The sequence below is a fragment of the Vulpes vulpes genome, chromosome 5 (genome assembly GCF_048418805.1).
Source record: "Vulpes vulpes isolate BD-2025 chromosome 5, VulVul3, whole genome shotgun sequence".
Classification (NCBI taxonomy): domain Eukaryota; kingdom Metazoa; phylum Chordata; class Mammalia; order Carnivora; family Canidae; genus Vulpes; species Vulpes vulpes.
In genome coordinates, this window is record NC_132784.1 from 102,423,920 (window position 1) to 102,451,608 (window position 27,689).

At 38.7% G+C, this 27,689-nt stretch overlaps 1 protein-coding gene across 1 annotated transcript in view; it reads right to left on the reverse strand.

Moving 5' to 3' along the window:
• Positions 1-27,689, reverse strand: part of USH2A (usherin) — a 684,230-nt gene that overhangs the window by 77,203 nt on the left and 579,338 nt on the right. Inside the window, exons 60-61 of the mRNA XM_025991680.2 lie at positions 26,803-26,965; positions 16,504-16,858 (exon numbers count right to left, since the gene is read on the reverse strand). Of these exons, the coding sequence (XP_025847465.2) occupies positions 16,504-16,858; positions 26,803-26,965 (518 nt within the window). The remainder of the gene's footprint in view (positions 1-16,503; positions 16,859-26,802; positions 26,966-27,689) is intronic.

A 27,689-nucleotide genomic window follows, 5' to 3' on the forward strand; every position in this document is an offset into this window, starting at 1 on the left:
TAAGTAAATGAATGAATGAAGTTCTGGATCAGTTGCTAGAAAGGGAAGAAGGGGGTAGGGGTTTACAACATGGAGGAACTGGAAATAATTATCTCATTTACTTATTTGCTTTTAGCACATAGTGATAAATTATAGTTTATGGTTCCATGCTAAGTGGCTTATGTATTATATTATCTGGTTTTAACTATACTATCTTTGCAAACATGGGTGACATTCAAGATTCCTGAAAGAATGAAAAAACATGGTTCAAATATCATACTAATAATTCATACACAAATGCAGAGCAAGTAATGGCTAATTTGATACTTACTACTTTTGGTGCGACCTCATAACTAGCCACAGTATGAGGTATAAACACTCATAATCCAGTCATATTTGGCCAAAATTTGACAAAGACATTTGAAATTATCAAGGAGACCACTGGAAAATGGATTGATATCTAGTATCCTTAATGACTTCAATAAGTGCACATTGTGCATTGAGGTACTAGCTAATGATAGTAGTAGCTCATGATTAACCAAATATCCTATTGATAATTTTATCCATATCTACACCTTTAAAAATTTCTATTTTCATAGTGTAAGTAACCTTTGTTCACTAGTGCATACTTTATAATCTACAAATAAGTAATGGGGATGTGTGTTACAAAAGTTATTATTTATAGGAGTGGACTTTCTGAAAAGTTTGGAGACACCTGGTTTATGTTAACATTCTTCCCGCAGCGAAGCCGTTATTAAGATGGAAAACAGCAAAATGATTTTCCTCTCTGAAAAAATAAAATGGAATCCGATCACTAGCTTATCACGAAGAAATTCTAAAATAAGGACAAGTAACTCACTTATGTTGCTGCCTTGTAATGGACAAAATCCAGGAGTACTTTTTGGAAGATAAATGCTTAAAGATAATTTGTTAAAAAAAAATCTCATCCCCTTGACTAATTTCCCAGTGGGAAGTGCTGACTATTATTGATAAAAATGATACCGATGGTCACTGCCCAGATGGCACTTTGAAGAATATAGTTGGAGACAAAAACCCTATAAAATGTGCATGTCACCAAATCCTACTAAACCTCTATTATGCACTTGGGCTATTATAGCCAGTTACACTGTTACATTTATTTTATTAGTTCTTTTGACGATTTCTCAGTTTGAATAATTTGATTTAAATTCTCTGTTATACCTAAAGACTAGAATGAAGAAGAACAAGGCAAACATAAGCGGTTCGGCAAGGTATAAAATATTTACACCGCTTCTCACTCCCGTATTACTTACAAGATTGCAAGTAATCAGTTACTCTGCAAAAGGTAGTATGCTGGGAGGGAAGCGGGAAGCCAGGGGGACACAGGGCAGTCCCCATCCCAGGGAAGTGATGTTCAGTTATCATGGTGACTGTCATCTTAACAATCGCGCAAGTGCATCATTCCCTGTGGGTGACTAGAAACAGATGAAGAGGAGCTGAAAAATGGGAGAATTTTCCTTGTCTCATGTCTCTCTGATAACTAGTCAGACTACAGAGCATGAAAGATGAGGGCTACCCAATTCAAACCAGAGCACGTAGTTACCATCTGGGCATTTTAAAAGTAGGACACATGAAATGCTCAGATGTATCCCCCAACAGGGTGCAATAATACAGCAGTAAAAAGAAAACTGCAGTGAACTATGGCCACTTCCACACTTGCAATCATTCTAGTACAGGAAGAGGCAAGGATTTTCCAAAAACCTTTGCTCAGGTACATCCTAACCGCTCCCACGTTTGGTGCACAGAGGGCTTGCACGTTTTAGCAGTCTGACGTGGAAATACACGCACCCAGCAGGGGGCACTCTCCTGGTGGGAAGAAAGGGGCTGGACCCCCTCCTGGATAGAGCCCTGGGTTTGAAGGCTCCAAATGGAAAATATTCAGTAGGCCACACATACACTAAAATAGTCATTTCCTTTCAGAAGCATTCACTGCTGAAACAAACATTGACTTTTAAAATGATATATTTGGCTTTCAAAGGTACCCAGTTGAGTAATTTCTTTCAGATCCTGCCAAATGCAGATCCTTAATTTTCTGAACAAAAATTACTAAGTTCTTCAAGAGTTAGGAAGCAAGGAACCTCAATACTACATGTTTTTAGATCTTTGAAGGTGAGACTTCAGAATTTCTTATTTCTGGAAGCCTCAACTGGCTTCTATAGAGCCTCCAGGCATGCAATCTAGTAACACTGCTACATCGAGTCGAAGTTACTGCTCCCTCAGTTAAAAAACCCTCAAACCCTCACAGCCTTCTAGCTTCTGCTATACATTTTGCAAGGAGAGAGAACATTATTGATAGGAACAAATGCCAGATATACAGAAACATATCATCTTGGCCACAAAATGAAAATGCATAAGTTGGTATGTTTAAAACCTATATTTTAATGGAATTTTAATTATGTTGATCGATCAGTTCATAATCCCTGCCTAACTTCTTTCATATTTGCAAAAATGAATATTTACAAGATCAAGTAAATTCACAGGTTTCTCATTTGCTGGGTTGCGGCTTGATGAGTAGAGAGGCTACAAAATGGCATCTCTTGTAAAACAAGGCATCAAAATATCCTAATGAAACTAATAATCGCTGGGAGTAATTTAGGACTGCATTTCTGCCTTAGGAAGGAAAGAAACTAAGGAAATACCAATGAGAGAATTCACAAGAATACATTTTAGGAAGAAAATTTAACAAAGTGAATATTTAAAATTTAAATTTCCATTTAAATTACCTTGCTTCTAGATGAAAATTCCGGATACATTTAAGAGGGAAATTCCTCCAGATTTTTTTCTGGAATTTCCCCAGATATTTCTTTTTCTCAGCTCTTCATGCATCATTTTTTATTCCACTACTTGTTAAGAATTCTTATTAGCCAATCTAACCATTCAATTTATCCTGCCTATTTTGTAATGAATAAATAGCACATACTGTTAATTGGCCACCTGGGGCTCAAGGAGGGGAAATATGGAGTTGATGTCTGAACACTGTAATGTGCTGACAACATATTGACCACACTCTATTTCACAAGATTTAAAATCAGGCTTCCTTGCCCTATTCGCCCCTCCCTACCCTTGCTTCATTTCTTGACCGTCTGTGAGACTAATATAATTTTTTAAAAGTGATTTATTTCTAACAGATGTGATCATCCAGCCGCAGGGACCTGGATGCACACTGTCCCTAACAACTTTAATTTCTGGATATAATAAGCATATATTCCACTAATAAATAATTATCGTTCTGTTAAGGAAAACAAAAGATGCCAAGGCATGAGATACAATGACCAGGTCCTTCTGGGCAAAGAGGACAAGTAGATGGGCTCTCCAGGGCTTGACTATGCTCAACCTAAATGTGCTAATTATTGTATTTCTAGAGTGTGGTAGGTCACAAAGGAAGAAAATTAGTCATGGTTTAATGTGCACAGCAATGGTGGGGAAGCTAATTTTAGGTCTACATTAGGTTTCTTTGTAAATCAGAAATTGCACCAGGTGACATAAGGAAAGATGGCAGCGTGCATGGGTCCTTGTATAGAACCTGCCTATGAGACAATTGCAGAGGAGAGATCCACTCTACCTTCCCTCCTGCTCCTTAAGGGACTCTTGGGGCATCTCAAGGGCAGGTGTTGGAGGGGTACCCTAATGGTCAGTGCTGTTTCTGAATGCTGATGACATGGCCCCGGGCAGTGCCACAAAGCCAGTGATGACATCACAAACTTACCTGATGAGGTTGGAGCTGGAAGCCAGCACTGTCTGTAGTCATGTGGGGCATCATCACCTGAACACAGGACTTTAGGTAATATTTTAAACGAGTATAGTTTCCCAAGCTGAGCTTTGGAGAAGTCTCCTCTAATTTTTCCAACCAAGACTCTGCCTTTTCTTCCCCCACTATGACACCTGGACTCTTGGGTCAGTTGCCATGAGACCATACTCGGTTGCTAAAATGATTTGCTAGGTAGCACATGGTTCTGGGAAAGCCTTGTTAGAGAATTAAGGGTAAATGAAAGGAGAAAATATTTTTTTCTTAAAAAAATAGTCTGTCTCTTCAGACAGGATCTTATCAACACTAGTAGCACAATGACATCTTTACAGACTGCTTTTCTCTCTGTCCACCAATTTCAGATCATAATAGTCCTTATTTACAGAGTTATTTACTCTGTTCCTGTGCTCTGTGGGGTGCTGCATCTGAGTGAGGCGTGGCTAGGCTTAGTCTCCCCCAGGACACAGTGGGATGGTACCAAGCCATCTCCCGTCCATGCTCCTGACCACTTCATTTGACAGCTTTGCTAGGCATCTGATGAGATTATTTTGAATGAAGCTGCTTTAATGTCAGCCCCATAAATGGAGACAGATTAGAAGAGTGTCCTCTTCTCTGCCTCTGAACACAGAGACTCACTATCAGATGTTTAAAGCCAGGTTTCTGTTTCCCTGAGAAAATTTCTGGTCCACTTCATTCTATTTAAATTCTACCCACTATTTAAGGCACAGACCTCTCCCAAGTCATCCCTGAAACTTTCCAACCACATGATACTTGAATCTTTCATAAGTTGTGTACTATATTAGTATTATAGGCAATTAGTCATATCATGCTATGTGGTATCTCTTATGGTATCCAACTATCTTTCATGGCTCTCATTGAGATTAGTTTTTTTTTTAAGATTTTATGTATGTATGTATGTATGTATGTATGTATGTATGTATGAGAGATGCGGAGAGAGAGAGGCAGAGACACAGGCAGAGGGAGAAGCAGTCTCCCCGCAAGGAGCCTGATGTGGGACTCGATCCCAGATCCCAGGATCAGGACCTGAGCCTAAGGCAGAAACTCAACCACTGAGCCATCCAGGCATCCCGATATTTAGCTTTTCTGAATAATATCTTGTTTCCTCGAGGTGGATAATTCAAGAGGCAGCACTGGGTAGTAGGAAGAACAGACCTTAGAAGCCAAGAGAACTGAAATTGAATCCCAGCTTTGCAATGAGCTGTGTGACTCTCTGGTCAAGTAACTCAACCTCTCTGAGTTTCTGTTTCCTCACTAATAAACTGTAGATAGCAATACTCTCTTAAGCACTTATTAAGATGAAATGAGTTGTCATGTGCAATGTGGCTGCAACGTGTTTTATGAAGAAAATTCTCAGCAAAAAACTGCTCAGAGATTGAAATTGGAGCACGTCAATGATTTACTTCAATGAGATTGATCTGTGAATACAGAGATCTCCTCTAAATATGCAGCATTACCAAGAAATCGGAAAAAAAAAATCTAGAGTATGACTGTTGTTTGAATAGGAACAAGAAAAAATATGCAAGTTACCTCTTGCTAATTGGAGATTTTACCAACTCATTATTCATTTATTCATCATACAAATGGCTGCCTAAAAGTGGCATTGTTCTAGGTTCCGGGAGCACACTAAGCAAAATCCCTGCCCTCAGGGGGTTTATATTCTGCTTGGAAAAACAGATAGTAAACAAGACACATGAGTAAAAAAGTATACTTCTAGATAATGTTAAATATTAAGGTGAAAAAGAAAGTAGGGAAGAGGAACAGAAAGTGTATAAGACAGAGGAGAGGAGTGAAATTGCAGCTAGGAAGGCCAGGTAAGGCCACCACAAGAGTGACAGAAGGTGACATTTCAATTGAGACCAGAAAGAAAGAGAGTCAGCTATGGGGATTTCTGGGGGAAGAGCTTTCCAGGCAGAAAATGTTCCAGTCAACAGATTGCCACCCTGGCCCTTTGTGGCGTGAGGATGTTAAGAACTGGTCCTCACTAATATTAACGAGTGCATATAAAATAGGATTTTTTTTTTGCTATCTGTTATTTTGTTTTATTTTATTTTATTTTATTTGTTTTGTTTTGTTTTATCTTATTTTATCTTATCTTCTTATCTTATTTTATTTTATTTTTACTTTAAAGAGCAAAATATAGCCTAGGCTTTCTCTCTTTGGGGAAGTCAAGAAGAAAAAAATGTTGGAAAAAAACAGATACGTTTCCCACAGGAATCAAGAGTAGTTTTCTTTCAAATCACACACACACACACACATATGTATCTAATTATGATATAATTTTCTCCTGACTTCACCTTAAACCGTGTTTTGAACACCTTGGTAGGCCAAGAGGTTGGGGGCATGGTGTAATAGCAAAACGTGGATATTCTTATGATCCGCATGGATATATATTTTTAAATGCCAGGGTGTGTTGGGTTGATGGGTACAAAAAGCATTTGAAGGGTTCAAGTCTCTCGAAGATGTACTAGTCTTTACAGTATGATGGGCTTGAGGACGTGTCCTCTCAGCACGGTGGCCCCAAAGAGTAGGACTTGATTTCTTTGGAAATGTAGTGCAATTTGTGCACTGAATACTACTCGTCACCATCAAGGAAGATGGTGGGGTCTTCTCCTTGCTCTCTAGCAACCGAAATATGGAAAAAAGTCAACCTCAATCAGTTCCTTCGGAGCAGGTTAGCTTTCTCCTAGCCTGGGACCAGATGTGTCCCTTGGGTCCCCCGGACTCACGAGACTTGTTTCAGACCACACGGCTGTTGGGACACACGCGGGAGTTAGAATGGAGCACCTGACAGGGCTTTTGTCCCCGGACCACTTCCAGAGGGGACCGTGCTCTTGACATTACAGAGATAAAGAAGAGTTTTCAAGACACTTTCTATTTCCATACGAGTTCTTTTGTATGCTGGGTTGCCTGCCATTATGTTTATGTAATTCTGACAGTGTTCTTAATGACACACTAACAGATTGTAAAACACGCTGCTGGCATTTACTTGTTTTTTATATTTTTAAAACAATGTCCTTCATGTAACAGTAGTTAAGGCGGCAGAAGGACATCATTAGAGCCATGGTTAAACTGTAATTTACACCATTAGGAAGGCAGGAGCAATTTTTATTGCCTGGCAATTTTCTTGCTGAAATATTTGGACCATATGGCTCAATTTGTGTAATAACCTTAATTTCTGCACCCTTCAGGTTTGCCTCCGTCTCCTACGGAATGGTAAAATGCGGTTTAGCAGAAAAGGCAACTGTCTATACTTAGAGAGTTGAGATTAATAACATGTCACGTCCTGTTTTTGGTGAAGGAATTCGAACAGCAGCCAGATGGTATCTCTACAAATAACTGTCAGGGGTCTTGATCTAATCAATACAATGTATTAATACATCTCCCTTTGCTGTTTCTCCAGGGGCCGGTGCACAACATCTGGAAAGAGTGGGGGGGGGGGCGCCAAGTAGAAAGCCGATTCTTTTCAGAATCAAACTGAGCCCAATTAATTTTTCATGTATCCTTGATAACTGTTTCATAATGAGCTATGCGTCTTGACGGATTTGGGGTTGGCAGAGCAGGCTGCCCCTGGTTTCTATCCCCATTCAGTCCACTTATAGAAACCAACCCATTAATCAAGCTATCTGGCATAAAACCTGAATCTCAGCTCAGCAAGAGATCAATAACCATCCTAAAAAAAACACAGAACCAGCCACTAATGGGCACAGGTATCCAGCCATGACACTAGTAATTGCTTTAGCAAAAATAAAACTCTGTATCATAATCACCCAATAGGAACTTATATGATAAAATTCATTACTTGTGCCTTGTCAAAAAGTAACATTTACATCCGTTAAAAATATACTGTAATTTTACTATCTAGACATGGCCATTATCTTTCAGAGGTAGACAACGCACCTTTTTGAGTGGATTAAAACTCCCTGATTTTGTAATGTGAATATTTAATAATCCAAGTATCACATAAAATGTTTAAAAATGAGTTATTACACTTATTTTAAATTCAGAGTACCTGAGGGGCTCCTTAATACAATCTTTAGCCCAAGCGCGTATGACACACGTTGAGCCTGCTGTGCTAAGAAGTCTGATGTGATGTCAGATTGGTCAGGATTCTTCACTCTTTGGTTGGCTTAATGGCAAGATTTACAATTCAAATCATAAATTCTTATCACTTTCCCAGTGGCTTTATCTCAAACCCTTCCTGTTTTACCAAATTCAAACCAGTCATTTTACTTCTCAGTTTGCAAATCTCTTTCGGCTTTGGCAGAGACTTCTGCACTCGGATTCCTTCTGAAATAGAGGCCCAATGACTTTGTCTATGGAGGGGAATTCAGGGCAGAGAGGGAGAGGTAGAGGAAACCCATGGCATATATTCTGAAGTTATGGCCTGCCTGCTAAAACATTCTTTAGTGGCTCCTGGATAACAGGTGGAAACCTGTTTTGCCCTTATGAGAGTCAGATTTTGATTAGGAAAAAAGCCCTGGGAAGGGCTGCTGTTAAGACAGTCCTTCATTGGCTGATCATCTGATCAAACCCTGCCAAGATGATAGAAAGGTCTAAGGAATCATCCAGGAACTTGAAGGTGATGTCACATTTATCTCTTCTGACAGCATGACTAAGAATCATGATGCTGTGTTTGTTCAGTCAGCGGTTTGTGGTTCTGCAGGATGAGCGCTGAGTTTGGAATCAGGGGTATGAACGAGGGTCCTCTTGGGTTCTTGGAAGTATTTGTAAGTACGATCAATGCCTAAGCCTGACCAAATAACTGCTTATGATATCATGATATATCTCTTTCCTTATTTGCTTCAAGAACACCATGAGGCACAGAGAGAAGAGTATTTCTTTGTATCTGTTGTAGCTTCTGGGTACAACAGATTCTCAAAAGAGAATTATGTGAATAACTGATTAATGGAAGAGTCCCATGATATTTCTTGGTCTTGATCACACACATGAGATTTTATGCATTTTGGTCCTTAGTTGCAAATAACTCATAATGTTCATACATGCATGAGATTTCAGAGAAGCAAGGGGCACAGATTTTCAATTTTCATTTTGTTTGCTGACGTCCAGCGTGGATAAACAGAAAGCTCCCTGATAACGGTGTATTTATAGTGGAGTTGCATCACATCAAGCAAGAAAAATATTCAAACAGGTGATTGTGTGACCAAATAAAATCTGAAATTTGGGATCCACAGTACGTGGCATCCAGAATTTTCAGCTTTTGTCATGTCATCATCAAAATATTTAATTTATACAAACCTGAACCCTCTGTGACAAAGACAGAAGATTGTCACTGTTCTGGGGCCTCCTGGGTCATAGACATGATCAACAATGCCAGCAGTTCGAGCTTAGTTAACACCCGGCTACAGCACTAACAAGATGTTTCACCTTAAAAATTATATCAAGACAAAAAGATTCATTTGCAAACCCATCACATATGTATTCACAGGTGGTGGGTGTGGGTCATTGCATTTGGATTAAAAAGCAAATGTCTCTCTCTACATGAGAGGTCACTAGCTGGTATAAGGCAAAATCTTTTCACTGTTCGGCATAATTAAAATATTCCAACAGTGGTTTCAGTAATTTAAAAATCACAGTATTGTTGTAATATTTTTCTAGGCTTCAGGAGCTCACAATTGTTTGGCCCAATCAAATCTGGGAACACTAGAGAAGTTATCACCCATCAAGGTAATTACTTTCAAGTTGAAATAATTACTCTATCAATGTTAATGGTCTTTCAACTTCAATAAAGCACTCACCTGCCGATAATCACGGCTAACCTCTTGCTCTAATGCAATTCCCTCTCTATTTAGTAGGTTATATTACAGCCGTTACAGTGGTCACTTGTCCTGAACAGCTGCTGAATTTCACTTTGATCGGCTGTGAACCATAAAAAAATTGGTCATCTGTGTATGATTTCCCCCTCACCCATAAGCCCTTGCAGAGCTCAGGATATGATCTCTTGGCCGTAATAGGGTACTTGAGGGGAAGCCATCTTGTCCCAGGTAGTGGCTACTTCCCACTTGTGACAAGAGCGCAGTAGTTCAATTAACTCCTGCCCTTCACTGCCATTTACAGCTTGCTGTCTCTGCTAAATGGCATATATCCTGAATTTATGGCCTGGGCCTGTTACGGTGTGGACAAGTTCATTTAACTTTTCATATATGTATTTAACAAGGTTCTGTGGAATTCTTAGGTGTCTTTACCCTTCAGTTAAAGATGAAAACGAACAACATACTGGAATGAAAGGGTGAATGGCCTCCTCACCAACTGCCCCTCATATACTGATAGCCTGCTCTTTGGCACAGGTCAAGTAGGCTGATGCCAGTTTGAGTCTGTGGGACGTGTGAAATGTGTTTGTGTGTGTGTGTGTGTGTGTGTGTGTGTGTCTGTTATCAGAAGACCTCATGTTTTGCTGACAGGATTCCAGATCAGGAATGGGCAGGGTCCACTGAGCATCATGGTAGGTAAATAAAACTGCATCTAGAGAAGAAGTCTAATGAGGATTCTTAGAGGGACAAGACTGAGATATTTTGGTAGAAGGGGAAATGGGTCAGTGCCAAACCTTAGAGACACAAAGAGCATGCTTTTGCTCCAGGTGACTTAGCTAAGAAATGGAGCCCAATCTAATACTTGAGACATTACCTGGAAATAAATTAAGAAACAGTTAAACTTGCAAGCTCTGAATTTTGTTGCAAGTGAGGAATACTTAAAATATGTAAAACACAAAGTTTTTCATTTATGACCAGAGTAGTACAGTGGCTTTATACGGATCAAAACTTTTCCTACTTTTGTTTCATTTCTTCCCGCTTCTGTTCATCCTAAAAGTAGGACTTCTCAAGTTTTATATCCTATCTACATTGCCATTTATAGTTGCTAAAGTACTCTGCATGTGCATTAATTTAGCTAGCCCTTGCAACAGCCTTGCGAGTTAAGTAACATTTTAGTTCAAATCTGACGATTAAGGAGGAGGACAGATCTATTTGAAGGGTAAGATGATCATTTGAGGAGGAAGAATGTGCATGAAGAAATGTGGTCTGCAAGCAGAAGGATGCAAGATATACTTTAGAAGTAGTATCAGTAGGATTTAGTGAAAATTGGACACAGAAGTAAGGAAGGGGGAGAACTCAAAGATTATCTGGCTTGAGCAACCAGAAGGAGGATGGATCCCTTTAGTTATGTAACAGGGTGTATTAGGGAATAATAAGTACAGCTTAGAAAAAATAGGCGATACATAACTCTACTGGAACTGCTGGACATACCTCTGCAGGACTTACAGAAAGACAATCAGCCTCACATCTTCAAGCCCACCTTCCACTGAAGATCTATACAAAACAAATTCTATAAGAGAAGATCCAGGTTCATGACCAGCAAGTTGAAGAAGGAAATTCAGTAGAGAAGCATCCCTGGGTTATTTCCTTACTACACGGGAAGAAGGAATGGGGATAGGGCACACCCCTCTCTCAAGGCATATGAGGGATATCCAAGAGAACAACTTGAAGGAATTGAGGGTGTCTGCAAGAAAGGGGAGATGGACAATCTACTCTTTTCATGAGGCTTACTACAGAGCGGAAGAGACTCAGGATGATTTTGATGCAGCCACTAGTGTGGAGAAGCATCTTCTGAGATTCCTAAGTGATGCCAGGATTTGGGGATCATGGCTTAACACAGAAGCTGTTTCCTGCTTCTTATTCAATGAATTCTGAGGTTGTGAGGCTGGCTGGGTCTCACCCAGCATGGCAGGTCAAGTATAGAAGATGGGGTTGGATGAACTGTACTTTCCCTATTTGGCAGAATGAGTTTTCCCCAGGCTTGGAGGATGCCAAGAAAAGGATGAGTTTGTTTGTATGTTTGTTTGTTTGTTTGTTTTAATGTGATGGGGCCCAGTATCAGCTGACTGCTCAGGAGATGGGAACCACAAGGTAAAAGAGGCTGTGGGGTAAATCTCTGGGGGCAGTTATGGTGCAAGAAAGTAGCCAGAGAGTATGTTGCCTGCATCAGAGAAGGTGAATCATGGAGTTTCCCATGCCAGATCTCCATATAACTCCACAGGAAACAGTGGCAGATGGAGAAGAACAAGATTCATGAGTAAGGCTCTGCTCCCTTTTGTCTGATTCTCTCTTTTCTCCCACACTCCTGGGGACATTAGCAAGAGAAGAGGGAACTCAAGAAGAGGGAAAAAATAAACAAAATAAACATGTCCTTTCTTTTCTACTGCAGATCTCAACACAGTCAGGCTTCAGAATAGTTTTTTTTTTTTTTTTTTCTTAACACCTGAAATGAGTCCTGATTATCAACACTGGGCTGGGCCTTGTCACTGAATGTGACTGGAAAACCATAGGACTCATCCTGAAAAGTAGTGATGATTGAGCAAGGGAGTTCCAGAGGAAGCTTGTTGGAATAAAGTGGTTAGAGAAAAATAAAGCTCTCTCTAAGAAGTACTTATATGAAGCTGAAGAAGACTTAAGTGGTTTGCGTGTCCTGTAATATTGAGCACAAAGCAGATCCCTGATATATACCTGTGATTGTTACTGTATTATTAGAAAAATGGGATAAAGGTAGCACAAGGCTAGTAAATGAAAAGTTAATGCCAGACCAAAGACATCATTACAACACAACAAAATGGGTCACACTAATAAGTGCTCATTGTTTTGTGTGACATTTACCCACCCCTACTTTATAATTTTATGTAATGAATGAATAATACAGTTACATTATAAAAGGTGAACATCTCAGCTCATAAAACTGATATAAAAAGTACCGTAATTGTTTTTATTACCAAATTTTTCTTCATTTTGGAAAGATAGTCACCAAAGGAGTCCTTCTAGATACCTAGATCTCCTAGAGCATTTCTATTGTGTTATAAATAAGGGGAGAAAAGGCTAAGAAACATCAGATTTTAAGAGCTACAATTAATTAAGATCATATGTAAGAAGCAATAATATTTTACATTATACTAAGCCAAAAATACATGGCATTAAGAGCCAATTAATCAATTTACTCACAAACTCTCCATCATATGGCAATTATGAAACAAGCATCTCCTTCCCCCCGCCCACATATCTACTTAACGGTAAAGAGCTTTGAGACAACCACAAGAGAAAATTTTGAATACTTCTTCCTTGACTTTGGGCAAGGAAGTTTGGCAATGAAAATCTAGAAACTAGAGTTTGTAGGTCTGGATTTTATTTCCATATTGGAAGCCAACTTTTAGTGACCCATCTAATTTGCTTACCCCTCAGCACCGTATGCTTGATTCTACACAGAGAGTGAAGTACCATCTATCTTTCAGGGTACTGGGCAAAGGTATGATCTGGGCTTGATGTTTCATAACCCTGCGGGGTAAGCAGGGATATACTGAGAGCACAGACTAACAGGTAAACCACCTTTGCCTTTAAATCCCAAGTTATTTCTGCCAGTGCGATGGCAGGTGCCAGTGAGGAAAAGCAAACAAATCTGAATGGTGGCAGCAGTATCGCCAACCTCGCCAGGAGCGTTCCCTGTAAATACCACCATGGAACTCTTGCATGCCAAGCAAGGCTAAATACAGTTTCTCTCCTGACACTGCACTATTCATCACAGAGCTAATTGGGAAGGGAGTTTAAGGACTTCTACTTAAAGCTTGTTTTCAGGAGTGGAGAGTATTGGTCTGAAGAGATCCTAGGAATCAAGATATCTCTCTCTTCCCCTTCGAAGAACCTACTTGGGCCCAAAGGGAGATGAAACTTTTCATGAGGTTGGGAGAGAAGCTGGTGATACATTAAAACCCACGCTCTTTCCATTTCTTCTCTCCTGCTGCCTCTACTGCTGCTGCTGCTGCTCCTGCCAACACATATGCTCTCCACCCCCATGGAGGGCCCCCATTGCCATTTCTCCATCCATTGCCACCATCAAGAGGATTCATGCATCCATTGCACCTGTTTTATGTGGCTCTCCCAGCAACGTCCACCTGTCTATAAACAACTCTGGGGGGACGTTGGGACAAGCCAGGGATGGCACTACACTGCAGGCAATTTATTGGTGGCCCCTCATGCAGAGATAGGATCCCAATAAACAGGAGACTAAATGAGACTATTTAGTGATACCTCTTGCAAGTCTGTGGATTAAATTGTAATCTTTCAATTGTAGGGATGGATTCTGCGCCTCACCAATTAATTGAAAATGTAGTTCTTTTGCCCTGGAGAATTTTAGCCAAAGTGGTCAGTGAAACAAAACTTGAAACATTTCCTAGGGCAAACACAGACATGGAAAGCGACAGTAAAGATGTTTAGCATGAGCTAAACAGGAGTTAGAGAAATACTAAGTAGAGCCAGGAAGACAGAGAGGAAGAGAGAGAGAGAGAGAGATTTAAAAGGGAATCATTAGAACATGAGCAGCAGAAACTCAGAAATCTGAAATGCTCCGTGGTAATAATCTGTGCCTCAGACTTGATTACTCAACTTCCCCTCAGTCTCTGCTCTGCCCAGGGGCCCAGTCTCATGGTAGCCTTCAACAACACAGTTGACCATGGTATTGAGTATTGGCATACTGAATATAGTGCTCAATGACTATTTGCCAAATTGGATTGAATTGTCAATAATCTGTTCTCGACCCTGAAGGTTCATTGCTCTGGTTTAGAGAAGTCATGCTGTTCTGAACAGGAAGGGATGGACTTAAGTGACAAGAGGAAGGATTTGGGTAGGATAAAAGAAACATCCTTCTCTGATGATGAGAAATTGGAATTAAATGGTAGTACCCTTTTCTTATTGAAGAAAGAAAAAGGCTCTTTAAAAAAAAAAGGCTTGAACACATTCTCTTGGGACGTAGAAATGTATGAAACTCAAAGACAATGGTTTATTTTTTCTGATTCTTTCTTTCAAAGCTGGCAGCCCATAAAGAGTCAGGAGACCACGAGGGCAGGGGACCACCTTGGAAATCTGGCCCACTAACCATGTCTGAACACTGCCCCTACTGCTCTACAGAAGTCCTTGATTGCGTAAAAACCTCAAATGGGGCCTTTCCTCATGACTCTAATGAAATCTTTTCTTGGGATTCTCTGGGCCAAAGATCCAGATTTGGAGATGGGGGTACTTTGAACATGCACACAGATTCAAACATTAAAAAATAGGTTGCAGAAATATTACTCTTTCCTGATCATTCTCTTTAGCATTACACAAGGCTTACTCTTCAGAAAATGGAAGAGCACAGAAACACTGGGCTGGCAGGTGGAAGCTATGTTGCCAGGACCCATGTACCAAGGGCTATGTGATGTGAAAAGCTTGGGGCCATAGGTCTTCCTCTTTTTTGGGAACTTTTTTAGTGTGATAAAAACAGAACCTGGTGGATTAAATATAGGACAGAGTTCATTGTATACTTTAAATCTTTCATTGTGAGATGAAGGGATGATTTGGAGGGTATTCCACAAGGGAATTCCAATAGAATTGTTTTGGGAGGTTGGATGTTTAGGCTCAGGCCTCTGAAAGTCATACTGTGAAATCAGAGGCTTAATTATTGCAGTATTGTGCCTTCAATAAAAATATATTTAAATTAAGGTATCTCATTTAGAATGCTCTTGTCAAAGGTTTTTCAGCATTTTTAGTTTATTTTTCAGTATTTTGCTTTCAGGTGAAGTTTAGAACAAGAATTCCAAGGATATGGTGAGAAGTCATAGATTTCTCCACGGATCACATATCAACTAAAAAAGATCCGGTCTTAAGAGCACTGCTTCTAATGCTTTTAGTGAAGGCTCTAGGAAGATGTAATATGAAAGATAATTAAAGATAAGTAAATGTCACATAAAAATATACCAATTCCGAATTCTAAATAAAATAAAAGTTTATTTAATAATATCTCCTTAATTCACAGACTGCTTATTTTTTAGTCATGTGAAAAAAATTGAACATAAGGATAGGGAGAAAATGCTCTACTTAACTATTCATTTGCAATCATTCTTTTGGATTTTCACTAAAGTATTTTTGCTAAGTATTATTTAGATATTTTGATAAATGCTATACTCTGTAGGATAAACTTCAGGTATATTGGCATGCCTAGATTGGCAACATAGAAATGTATTCTCATGTTTGCAGTATTATAAAAGAGAAAGCTCCCTAACAGAAGAATCACCCTGTTTCCATATATCTCCCATAGAACATCAGGCTATGCCAGGTATAAAGAAAGTTCTCAGAAGATACTAAGTGAACTCAGTTAAATTGTGTTATGGGTCAGAGCTGATCAGCCCAGAAAAATCACTACTAAGTTATAGTGCATGTGGTATCTACATATTATCCAGATAGATCTAGAAGTTTAACTTTCTTTTTTCTCAAAGAGCCAATAATACCACATCTATCTATATCTGATCTGAGTCTGTATCTATATCTGTATCTGTATCTACATCTGAATCTGCATCTATATCTGTCTAATTTTATCTGTGCTTCATCCCCATGAGGTATACAGAGACATATTTAGTATCCCCATTTCATGGATTTAGAAATCAGGCAAAGAGAGATTCACTTTCTTGCTTGAGGTAATACAAATTAACTGTGGCCTGCAAACTAGTCTCCAATGTCTATTATACTCAGTTCAGCATCTTCCCCATGAGTACATTCCTCTTTTTCACATGTGAAATATTTTAATGTATTTAAACTGTAACTGAAGAATAACGATAAGCTGGATAAAAAAAATCCATGTCAACATATTAACCAGATAATATAGGTATCTGCTATTATTTTTTTCTAAGTTCTTACCATCACGGTGAAAGCGTGCACAGTAGAGATGTTAACTGTTGAATCATCTGGTCTCTCTCGGTAGACCACGTGGTACTGGGAGATAATGCCATTGGGAGATTCTGGCTTTGTCCAGTTCAGCAGAACTGAATGAGCACTGGTGGCTTGCACCCAAGGTGCTGGCAAATCTTGAGGTGGGGCTTCCAGGGTCCTTGCTGATGACCACAGACTCTCCACTGAGCCTCTGGAGTTGTGGGCTCTCACCCGGTATTCATAGAGCGTGAACGGCATCAGAGTATCTGAGGCATCTGTGAATTCAAGGGCTCCTTCCGACCAGACAAACAAAAGGGACTCCTCTTCAATGCCAGCAGGACGTCTGAAAGGAAACCAGGAAAGCAATCAGGGACAGCTGCACACTTCAAAAGAAGGTTTGCACATAAGAAATTGCTTTTCGGGAAAATTTGTTGTCAATTCAGCTGTCCCTTTCTGTTGTCATAATAAGACCAGAGGGAAGAGTACATGAGAGATCCTGACTCAGTATCATTTTTTTAAGAGTAGGTTTTATATATGTATATATATTTATATATATTTATTTTAAATATATAATATACATTTTATATATATATTTATAATAATATATGTATTTTATATATAAATATATATTTGGTTTTATATATATTTGGCTAATCCTAAAGAATGTTCATATTTCATAGAAGACATGGAAACCACAGTAGAAATAAAAACATTTAGACAGTGCAACACCACCCATAATTACATTTTATTGTATACCTTAGAAGTTTTTCCTTAACAAAATTGCACATGCAATATGTGGAAACACACACATTATTTAAAAACTTTAAAAAATCAGAAGCACATATGTGAGCACTATTACCACATTTAAAAATATTTCTGGATCTTTCTATGTTTATGAATATGTATGCAAGTGTGTACATGTGCACATGCATTACATTGCACAATTTTATTTTTTGCACAACTGGAAATTACACTATACAGAATTATTGGAAGTTGATATTATTGGGAATTCTTACTGTTCTAGGGTAGATGGATTGTAGTAAGTATTCCAATTTGTTTGTCTCCCTCTATCCATGTCTATTGCTAATGTGCTCCCATATTCACTCTGAACTTGGCCATATGATTCTCACTGGTCAACAGGACAGTAGCAAATTAATGCAGAGTCTTGCAAAATGTTTGCACATTGAGGCTGACCCTTTCACTGCTCCTGGAACCACAAGATCTTTGTGCGATAAAGCCCTGACTAGCATACTGAAGGATGAGGAATGATGACGGGAAGCCCATGGTTCTTTTTTTTTTATTTATTTATTTTTATTTATTTATGATAGTCACAGAGAGATAGAGAGAGGCAGAGACACAGGCAGAGGGAGAAGCAGGCTCCATGCACCGGGAGCCTGATGTGGGATTCGATCCCGGGTCTCCAGGATCGCGCCCTGGGCCAAAGGCAGGCGCCAAACCGCTGCGCCACCCAGGGATCCCTCCCATGGTTCTTATTCTCTTTTACCTTACACAATGTCATTTTGCCTCTGCTTCCAGGATATTTAAAAAATGTTTTAAATTCACATCCTGCAAGTCATGCATTTTCTCATCCTCTGAATTTTCTCTTCTTTAATTAAGCTATAACCCTTCCAAGTAAGGGCCATTCTTTCTTGTATTCATCAATATACCTTTATCGAGCACTTAATAAGCACTTCGCATTATACTAGGAGCAGAGGTACACATTCCTTCTCTAAAGGAAGAGAATGGCTGAATGGAGAAGATAGAGCTAAATGCGAATTAAAGAAAAAAACCCTGATAAATTATATAATATGAATTTGCTCTAGACATCTTTAAAAAGCAAAAGTCAAATTCCTTTTAGATGTCTTCTCCAAGACCTAGTAAAATGCAGAGTATGCTAAAAAAATTCTTTCAAGTACCTGAGAAAAGGATTGTTTAGTCTCATCTGTAGATTTGACTGATATAAAAACTAAGGCCCACACATGCTCTTTTGGTACTCAACATATAGAGCATTAAGCATTTGAGCAAGAGAGATAGAATTGTCAGTTGTTAGTACGGCCCCAAATACCTGCTATTTCACTTGGAACAGTTATTTGCTCATCTGGATATAAAACCATGATGCAAAAAATAAAAAATTTAAAAAAATTTAAAAAAATCTGATAAGATGAAGACCTAACCAGAAGGGGTTCCTGAGGAATTGTGGTTGGTCTATTTCTATATTCCCAGCATCTGAGGCCAGTAAATTCAGTAACTATTTGAACAAATGGCCAAAAGACATGTAATTCCATGGCTTTTCTGCATTTTTGCCTCATTTCTATGAACTCTTTTTATATACTAGAGTAGTATTCTATGTTGGGGAAGAATGTACCCAAGAGATGACCCTCTCCTATTTAGCTTCTCCTCTGTGCTTGATAGACACTGATGGATAAAGCGGTATTTTCCAGGCCGTTAGGAGTATTTAATGAACATACTCTTCAGATGCCAGGATAGTCACATGCTGCCATATGAGATTAACCATCAAAATGGAAAGGGTTATTAAGGCAAAGTAAATGACAGTACCTCTCACAAAAAAGGCAGGATATTTAAAATCTTTGGCTTTGGGAATTTGATGATCCTCAAGTTGATAAATCACAATGACCTAAGCATGAGCAATGACAAACCTCCTGCTGGAGACTATAGAGGCTTCATAGATACCTCTCAGTGACCTGCAATTACGTTTCGGCAACCCACCTCATTATTCCTTGCTACCATGCGTGGGCCAGATTCTGCACTCAGTGTAGGTTTGCAGGGTTTGGCCTTTGTGCTTGCTGCAGATACGAGGTACCAGGTGTGTCATTGGGAGGGATCCATTCTAATGAGGACCACAGGGCTCACAGCCAAGGACTCCTCTCAGTGAGTTTTTAAAAGGTATTTGCAAGGAACATAATACAGCAAACAAACAAAAACTTCTATGGGGAAATAAAATTGTCTGTTTTGTCTGGCTTCAACCTTTCTATGACAATTCAATTAATTTTTATTAAACTCTCCTGAATTCCTACATTGAGGGGTAGCCGTGGTTGTGACATTCTTTTAAAAATTGCCTGAAAGCATGCATTTTAAAAATCTGTGCAATACTATGTCAGCTTCAAAGATTCTCTACCAAAACAATTAAAGGATGCAGGCTGGTTAAGTATTTATTGCCACCACTGAATACTCAATAAATTAATATTATGTTGAGATGAATGCTCCATCTATGATGTTAAAAATAGAATATCTTTAGGTCTGAATAAACTTTGAACTGAAGAGTTTAAGTAGATCACACTTATTCCTAATTTATTTAAGATTTAGGCTTCAACTGTTCATTTAACTGGAAGTGCTGCCTCCTGAACAGTCTGTGTTTGGGGAAACCACATTGTCAGTTCTCTCTGAATAGCCAAATGATTATTCTATGCTTAAACTCATCTGGGAGATCCTTTGATAATGCCCCTTTCCAACTAGAGTTAATTTAATGTTGCTTAACACTAAGAAGAAAACAAAGATAAGTATTAAACCTAGGAACCATAAAAAGAGATTCATATTCATGTTTTCTTACTGTAGTATAACCTTAAAAAATCTCCCTACCCCTTTATTCCCTGCAACAATTCTCGGCACTTGTCTTCAGAAACAATCAGAGCAAAATCCAATAACTCAGTTCATTTCCCCTAGCAATTTCAGATTATGAAACTGCCACCTTCACCTTATGAAGAATAATAAGGATACTAATTTAAATATAAAACCCAAAATACCTGTAGTCCAAGGAGATAGGTTGTAGGTCTAGGCCTACAACCACCTGATTAGATGACCTTGGACAAAACTCATCTGTGTTCTCAAGTTTCCATTTCACTTTGTAAATTGGAGTTAATAACCTTATAGGGTATAATGTCCCAGCATTTTTGTAAAAATTATATCAAATTATGCATGTGAAAGTCACTGGGTTAAATGTAACACATGATACAAAGTTATCATAGAAATGGCACCCAAAGCTGCATTTAGGAAGACAAATCCAGCCGTCATATAAAGGCTGCCTGGAATGGGAATGACAACAGGTAGTCAGTCACACAGTCAAGAGGTTATCTCAACAGACTACGTAAGAATAAAGATGCATCCTGAACTACAGTTGGTGGTAGAGGAAATGCAAACACAGGTGATTCACAAAATACCATGTGCAGGTTGAACCACCCAGCTTCGTGGAATGAGTAGATACTGTGATGTTGGCGGAGGAGATGTCAAAGATAATCCAAAAATGTTAAGACTTAATCCCATTTAAAATGGTAGTGATTTGCCGTGCAACTAGCCTATGCTTACCACTCCAGCGTCACGTTCCCGATATCTATTCCATTTTACATTCCAGTCATAATCAAATACTTGCCTATAGTGCCCTTCTGTTCCATGATGGTTCATGCTTCCATGACTTTGATCGGTCTTCTATGTGCTTTTTTCCTATTGATTCACTTGTCACACTCTATCGTAATATATTTTCTTTCTTTTCTATCTCCTATACCATACCACAAGCCCCTTGAAGGTGAAGACTCTCTCTTACTTACCTATATATTCTCAGCCCCTAGGGAAGCATGACACACTATAATCAACAATAAATACTGTGTAAGCAATGACGGGATGACAGACTGGTTGACAAGTACAGACCAAAATTCTCTGAAACCTGGTTAACAAGAAAAATGTGCCCATTATTAAGTTGTTGTCTCTAAGCAATAACGCTTTCCCTCTGGATCTGGCTTTATGGTCGTGGAGCTGGGTCTCTGCAGTGGCATTTCTGCTTTACAGGCTGAGTCCAGGTTGAGCTGCCAATAGGGGGCGCCAGAGGGAGCTCAGAAAGCTGAAAGGAAAAAGGACCTGGAGTCTTACTCTTTGCTTCCTTTTTGCTTGCTGTTTATGTAAGCATCTCTCCAGCCAGGAGTTTTCACCCTGAAAGTAACAAATCCTCCCTCCTTACGAGAAGTTTGAGTATGAAATTTTAACAAGACTTCGAAAAACTAGCTTTATCTCGTGCCTTCTCCCCGGGCACCTGCATCAGCTGGAAGCTGCCTCCTCCTCAGGTGTCTGGGTCCCAGCCTAGGTGGGTGGCGGGTGTGCTCCCCTCTAGTTACTGAGTTTTAAGAATTCTAGCTGCCTCAGTTCCAAGGGCAGTAGCTGTTTCCAGCAGTTGCCACCTGCATGATGTCTTAGAGTTCACTTTTTATCCTTCCAGTTACCTAGTTAACAAATTTACAACTAGTTAACAATTACGTATGTTAAATTCTTTCAGTTAAAAATAACTGTTGTGATTTCTCTTTCCCAAGCAGAACTTGCTACAGAGAGTGATGATGATGTTCACATAAAGAGAGGAATAGGAAAATCATAAACAGGGCGAGGATTGATTTGCAGCTGGACTACCTGAATTTACTATTTTGTCTTTATCACACCTCATTATACTTTCATTGTGAAAAATAATTAGAAAATATGGATGAGCAAAAACACAAGTACAGGCAGTCCCCAAGTTATGATGGCTCAACTTATAATTTTTTGATATTATCGTGATGTGGAAGTGATATGTATTCAGTGGACATTGTACTTCAAAATTCTGAATTCTGATCTTTTCTCAGGATAGCAGTATTGTGTATAATACTCTTAGAATTCGGAGCAGTGGCAGCAAGTGGCAGCCACATGAGCACAGGGTAAACAGCTGACACACTTACAACCCTTCTGTACACATACAACCATTTTGGCTTATGCTTTTAGTACAGTGTTCAATAAAGAGATGTTCAACACTTCTTTTTATTGAACAAGCATAAACTAGAATGTATTGTAAAATTATAAAATTTATAAAAATATTATCAAATAAAAACTAACACAGAACATTATTTGTGTTCGATGATTTTGCCCAACAGTAGGCCTAATGTAAGTGTTCTGAACACCTCTAAAATAGGCTAGGCTAAGCTATGATGTTTGGTGTATGAGGTGTATTTTTTTTTTTTTACGATTTTATTTAATTGAGAGTTACCGTTGTAATGAAAACTTGGAAATCACTTATTTTGCCATCTGTAGGGGACTAGTTAAATAATATTGACATACATCCATATAATATAATATAATATAATATAATAAATATAATATAATATTAGTTGAGTCATTAAAATAAATGAGGTATGTGTGTGTGTGTGTGTGTGTGTGTACATTCAAATGCCCAAGGAAAATTGGAGAACAGCATGAACAATATGATTCCTTTTATGTAAGGGAAACTATAAAAAAGCAGAAATATTATATATATTAAAATTAACAGTAGTTACTTTTATTGATGGAAATTTTATATGCCTTGGATAAGTCATAAAGAAAGGATATATAACCTTTGTAATATTCTGTCCCTTTAAACTTTTTTCCATCAAAAGTATTTCTAAAAATAGTCACTAAATTTTTATATTGTAAAGCCAAGCCCCAAAGGTATCAGCTTCATCCATGAATAAATGAAGTCTCTTCCATAAATATTCCAGACAAAAAAGAGTCCTTCTTTCCTGTAAACCTTCTGGTAAATATTAATATTTTTCATATTATACTTCTCTTTTTTGGTTTATCTGCTTAGTTTGACTTTTATTTCCTGTTATAATAAAGGTCTTTGGTAATAGGACTCAGATCTCACAGTAGATATGAACATATCATCTATCTATCTATCTATCTATCTATTTATCTATCTATCTATCATCTATTATCTATCTAATCTATTGAACTATCATCTATTGATCACCTATCTGCCTATCTCCATATCTATCTTTCCACACAACAGGAATTGATTGTTTAAAAATTCCTTCACTTTTGAGTCAATGCCCTCTTTTCTTACTTTACTCAATCGGCTTGATTTTCCATTCTAGAAGATTATTACTTGTGGTTCCCTGCTTGGAATATTCTCCCATTTCAACCAACCATCCAAACCATCTCAGATTTTACCCTTCAAAATCTTACTCTTTAAATACTCAGAGTTCATTATTCTTTTCTACTTTTAAGGTGTTTAGAAGGTGTTTGTATATATACTTTTCTTACGGCACATCAATCAGTCTTTGTATTTATTTTGTCTCTATTAAAATGGTGGGAGTTCATTTCATTAAGTGTTTTGTAAGGTCCTAAGAAAAAAAATATTTGGTGAATTTTGTGGTTAGAAGTCGGATTTTGCAGAGGGATCTCTCCATTTACAAAGTTACAGATATAAGATGGAGAATACTGAAAAATTGTTATTATAATATCCAGATGTGCTATGAGGAGAAAGTTAATGCCCAAGATGGCCTTGTCTATACTCCATGGATAAACAGGTTGCACAACACTAGCATCAATGTTGTCCCTATTGTCAGAAACGTCTTTTGTAGCTCCTCACCTTAGTGATCAAAGTAGCCTAGATCAAATAACAAAGTAACAGGTAAACAGAACAGAAGCAATTGCATTAATAATCATATCCTTCCTAGATTATTGTGTTTTGTTTTGTAAAGTCATCAACACCCCTTTATCTGCGCAGACGCTTTTCTAGAGGATGGTATCTAGGGGCAGTCTTTAAACAATGGAAGGAAATTACTGAAGAGAAGTGATTTAGGGGGTTAGAGGGAGCAGAGTGACAGGTATTTTCAAAATGGCATTGGCAAGTTGGCTTCCTGCAATTTAATGAAACTATCTGCCTAGGCCAAACCCCGTCTTTGGTTTGAGCTAAGTGTATTTCCTTTGGTGGCGATACAAGAAAGAGGAGGCAAATGATGAAGCAGGAATTACATGCCATAACCTCCCCAGAAATACTGCAGGCTCGTGGCCATAACTATACAAGGGGCTCCATGTAGTCCCAGAATGAAAAAGAACTATGTGTCTACATTCTATTTCTGTCCTTACAAATTTCTGATTTTTTTTTGCAGCTATCTAAGAAAAATTTGATATTGTTGTTGTCTAAGCACATTTAAACTTCAGCTGAAATAACCGCCAAGTGATTCATGCCTATGTAGGTGAATATAACGATTGTATCTGGAGCCCCAGTGCGCCATTTTCATTTCACTTTAAATAAAAAACAAAATGTATCTATGTCAGTCAGTGCCCTTCTGCTGTACTCAGAGGTATCAAACAGGCTACAATTATGATTGTGAAGTGATTGTGTCACATTGGAGGAAGGTTTATTGCTTTTGAGTCTGCTAGGCAGTAACACATTCTGTTTCATATTACTCTTTATATCATTGTTTGGCTGTGACTAGAATAATCAAATGCCATCAAATGCTGTCAAATTCAATTTACAGTATTTTTCATTGAAGCGGGCTTTCTGCATTATATTTCCTGTTTTCCCTCTCTATAGCTGCCATGGAATAGTCACTGTAATCATGAGCTTTATTTACAAAACCAACAGACTGAAGCCACGTCCTGCTCTATAACAGATACTTTATTTCCCTTTATTCAGAATAGGAATTTGATGTGCTTTTCTCATACAATTAGCATTAAGTAGATGAAAGAAAACTATTCCAAGAGGATGGGCATTTTAGAGCTTGCACTAATGTGCTAGCGTAAAATGTAAATTCGCATTAGCCATTTTTTACGTGTTCGTGTGTATTTGAATCAGAAATATTATTCTTCAAATTAATGTTTGCTGAGAAAGAATTGGGCTGGCTCCTTTTTGGCCATGTCATTTACATAACCAGAAATACAATAATACTTTCTCCTTTCATAATTTTCCTACACACCCTTAATTGTCACTGAAGATTGACCTGAATCAAGGGGTTTCAATACCTGAAGTTGCAGGAGGATCCTGAACTAAGTTTCTAGACATATTTAGGGCACAGGACCAAGCAAGTGAAGGTGTGAGGCGGCTGAAGAGACTAACAAACCATGTACCAATAGGGTTGAGAGTCTGAGCAAGAATGTGTTGTTCTCTGTTTGCTTAATGTAAATATATTCCTTTTGGAATGGGGTTTTCAATCTGCAAATCCCTTAAATCTGGGGTCATCTTCCCTAGTGTCTTTCCTGTCTTAGACATTTATGGCCGGGAGGTCTGTGCCTCCTCCATCCCCAATTTGTATGGCGAATTATAAACCCCCAAGGTGATGGGATTGGGAGATGAGTCATCTGGGAGGTGACTGGGATGGGAGCATGGAGCCTTCATGATGGGACCAGTGCCCTCCTAAAAGAGACCCTCGGAGGTCCCTGGTTGCTTCTTCCAGTGAGGACATGGTGAAATGACAGCTGTCTGTGAACCAGGAAGGGAGCCCTCACCAAACATGGAATCTGTCAGCACCTTCATTTTGTATTTTCCCAACCTCCAGAGAAATAATGTGTGTTGTTTATGAGCCACCTGGTCTATGCCATCTTTGTTATAGCAGCTGGAGGGACTAGGACAGACAGCATGCTCTCAGCCAACAGGTGCTTTGCCTCCTTGATGCTCTGTTTTACTTTTTTGCCTTCCCTTCTCTGTCTTCCCCTTTCTCCCCCTTCCCCAGGGTTCTTCTTTCTCCCCTTCCCGTTCTCTCTTCTTCCTCTGTTTCCTCTCCTAGTTATTCATTATTTATTTAAAGAAGATGTTAAAACTTTGTCCATGTGGATCAGGTGAAGACTGGATCAGGGAGCCCAATACCTTCATCCCCAAATGCCCATGGTCCCCCTGTCTCTCTGTCTCTCCCTGCTCACTCTCTCACCCTCTTCTTTCCCTCCACTCTCTCTTTCCTTCTTTTCTTCATTTTAAGGGGATACACTTCACAAATTCAGCACATGATGGTGAAAAGACATTGTCTTTCTTTTGTCGTATTCCCAGTGCCATTCAGCCAGCTGAGTGGAAACTCCTTCCAGCAGAAGGGAAAGTGCAGAGGAGAGCCATTCTTTCTGCAGATGGAAAGCACCCTGTTTTTTGAGGATAAAAAATATTCCCACGCTGCACATAATGATGTGCATGGGAATGTGGGATGTGATGGGAAATATTAGAATTAGAATTCTCATTCCAGACCTCGTTCCTCCTCTGGAATAGCTATGCTTTCCTGGTCAGTGAGTCTCTAGAAGACTACTCTACAACTTAATCAGAGGTATGGCATTGTGCATTGTGAGGTCTCACTTTTCAAGCAGGGCTCAGACAAAAATGTTACATGGTAGGGATTTTTTCCTCCCTGGATCACATGTAGAAGCTTCCAGTACCAATCTTAGACCCTCGTAGATGCTCCAAAAAGCATGAATTCCCATTTATTCCCTTACAGAAATATAATATGTATTTGATTTTTTTAGTCCTGGAATAGCACATATATTAAAATAATTTAAAATAACAGTAATAGTCAGTGTTACCTGTGAAGAAAGTAGCTGGTGATGACTCCATTTGGCTTTTTAGGTGGCATCCATTTAACCTCTATGCAAGCTGACCCCAGGGCCTTAAGAACCGGGGAATTGAGATCCACTGGGGCTGCTTCAGACGTTTTGACAAACGTTCTACTGCTAACTCCACAACTTCCTTGGAAAAAAAAAATCGAGTCCTTTAGTAATTTGTCAAGCAGGAAAAAGAGTTACATATGCATATAGAAGGGTAAGGAGATCATGGAAATCATTTTAGCTGAACTTTTGTATATGACTCTTATACACTTATTTTAGACTAGTACTATAAATCTCTATATAATTTGAATATATTTATATGTATATATATTTTATGTTATATATATGTATTTTATGTGTATTTAAATAGGGAATCACTTCTGGAAAATGCATTAAGTAACCACAAATTTATAGAGGCATAGACAAGAATGCTTATGCTGGTCTGAACTGTGGTTTCTCTAGTTTATTACAGTCATTCTAGCCAGAAAGTGATAATGTACTTGAATATTATAAGTGTGTGTGTGACCTGCACATCTCGTATATTCTTAATAATATTTTTCCCAATATTTTAAAATAATGACCCTCTTCCAAAATGTAGGATCAATTAATTTGAAGAATATGGTATCTCCATAGCATAGTTTTAGAGACATAGAGATGCAACAGTTGATTTTGTATTAAAATAAAGAAAACACTGGATTAAAACTGTTTGTATGTTGATTAGCAGAAGACTGGATCTGATAGAGCAGTATCCTTCAAAACAAAATGCCTTGGTTTGGTTTGTAGAAGAGAAGTCGGCAAACTGACTCACAATTTTGGAGGTGAGGCAAAGCAAGATCACAGACCCATCATTCTAATCAACTCCTTGG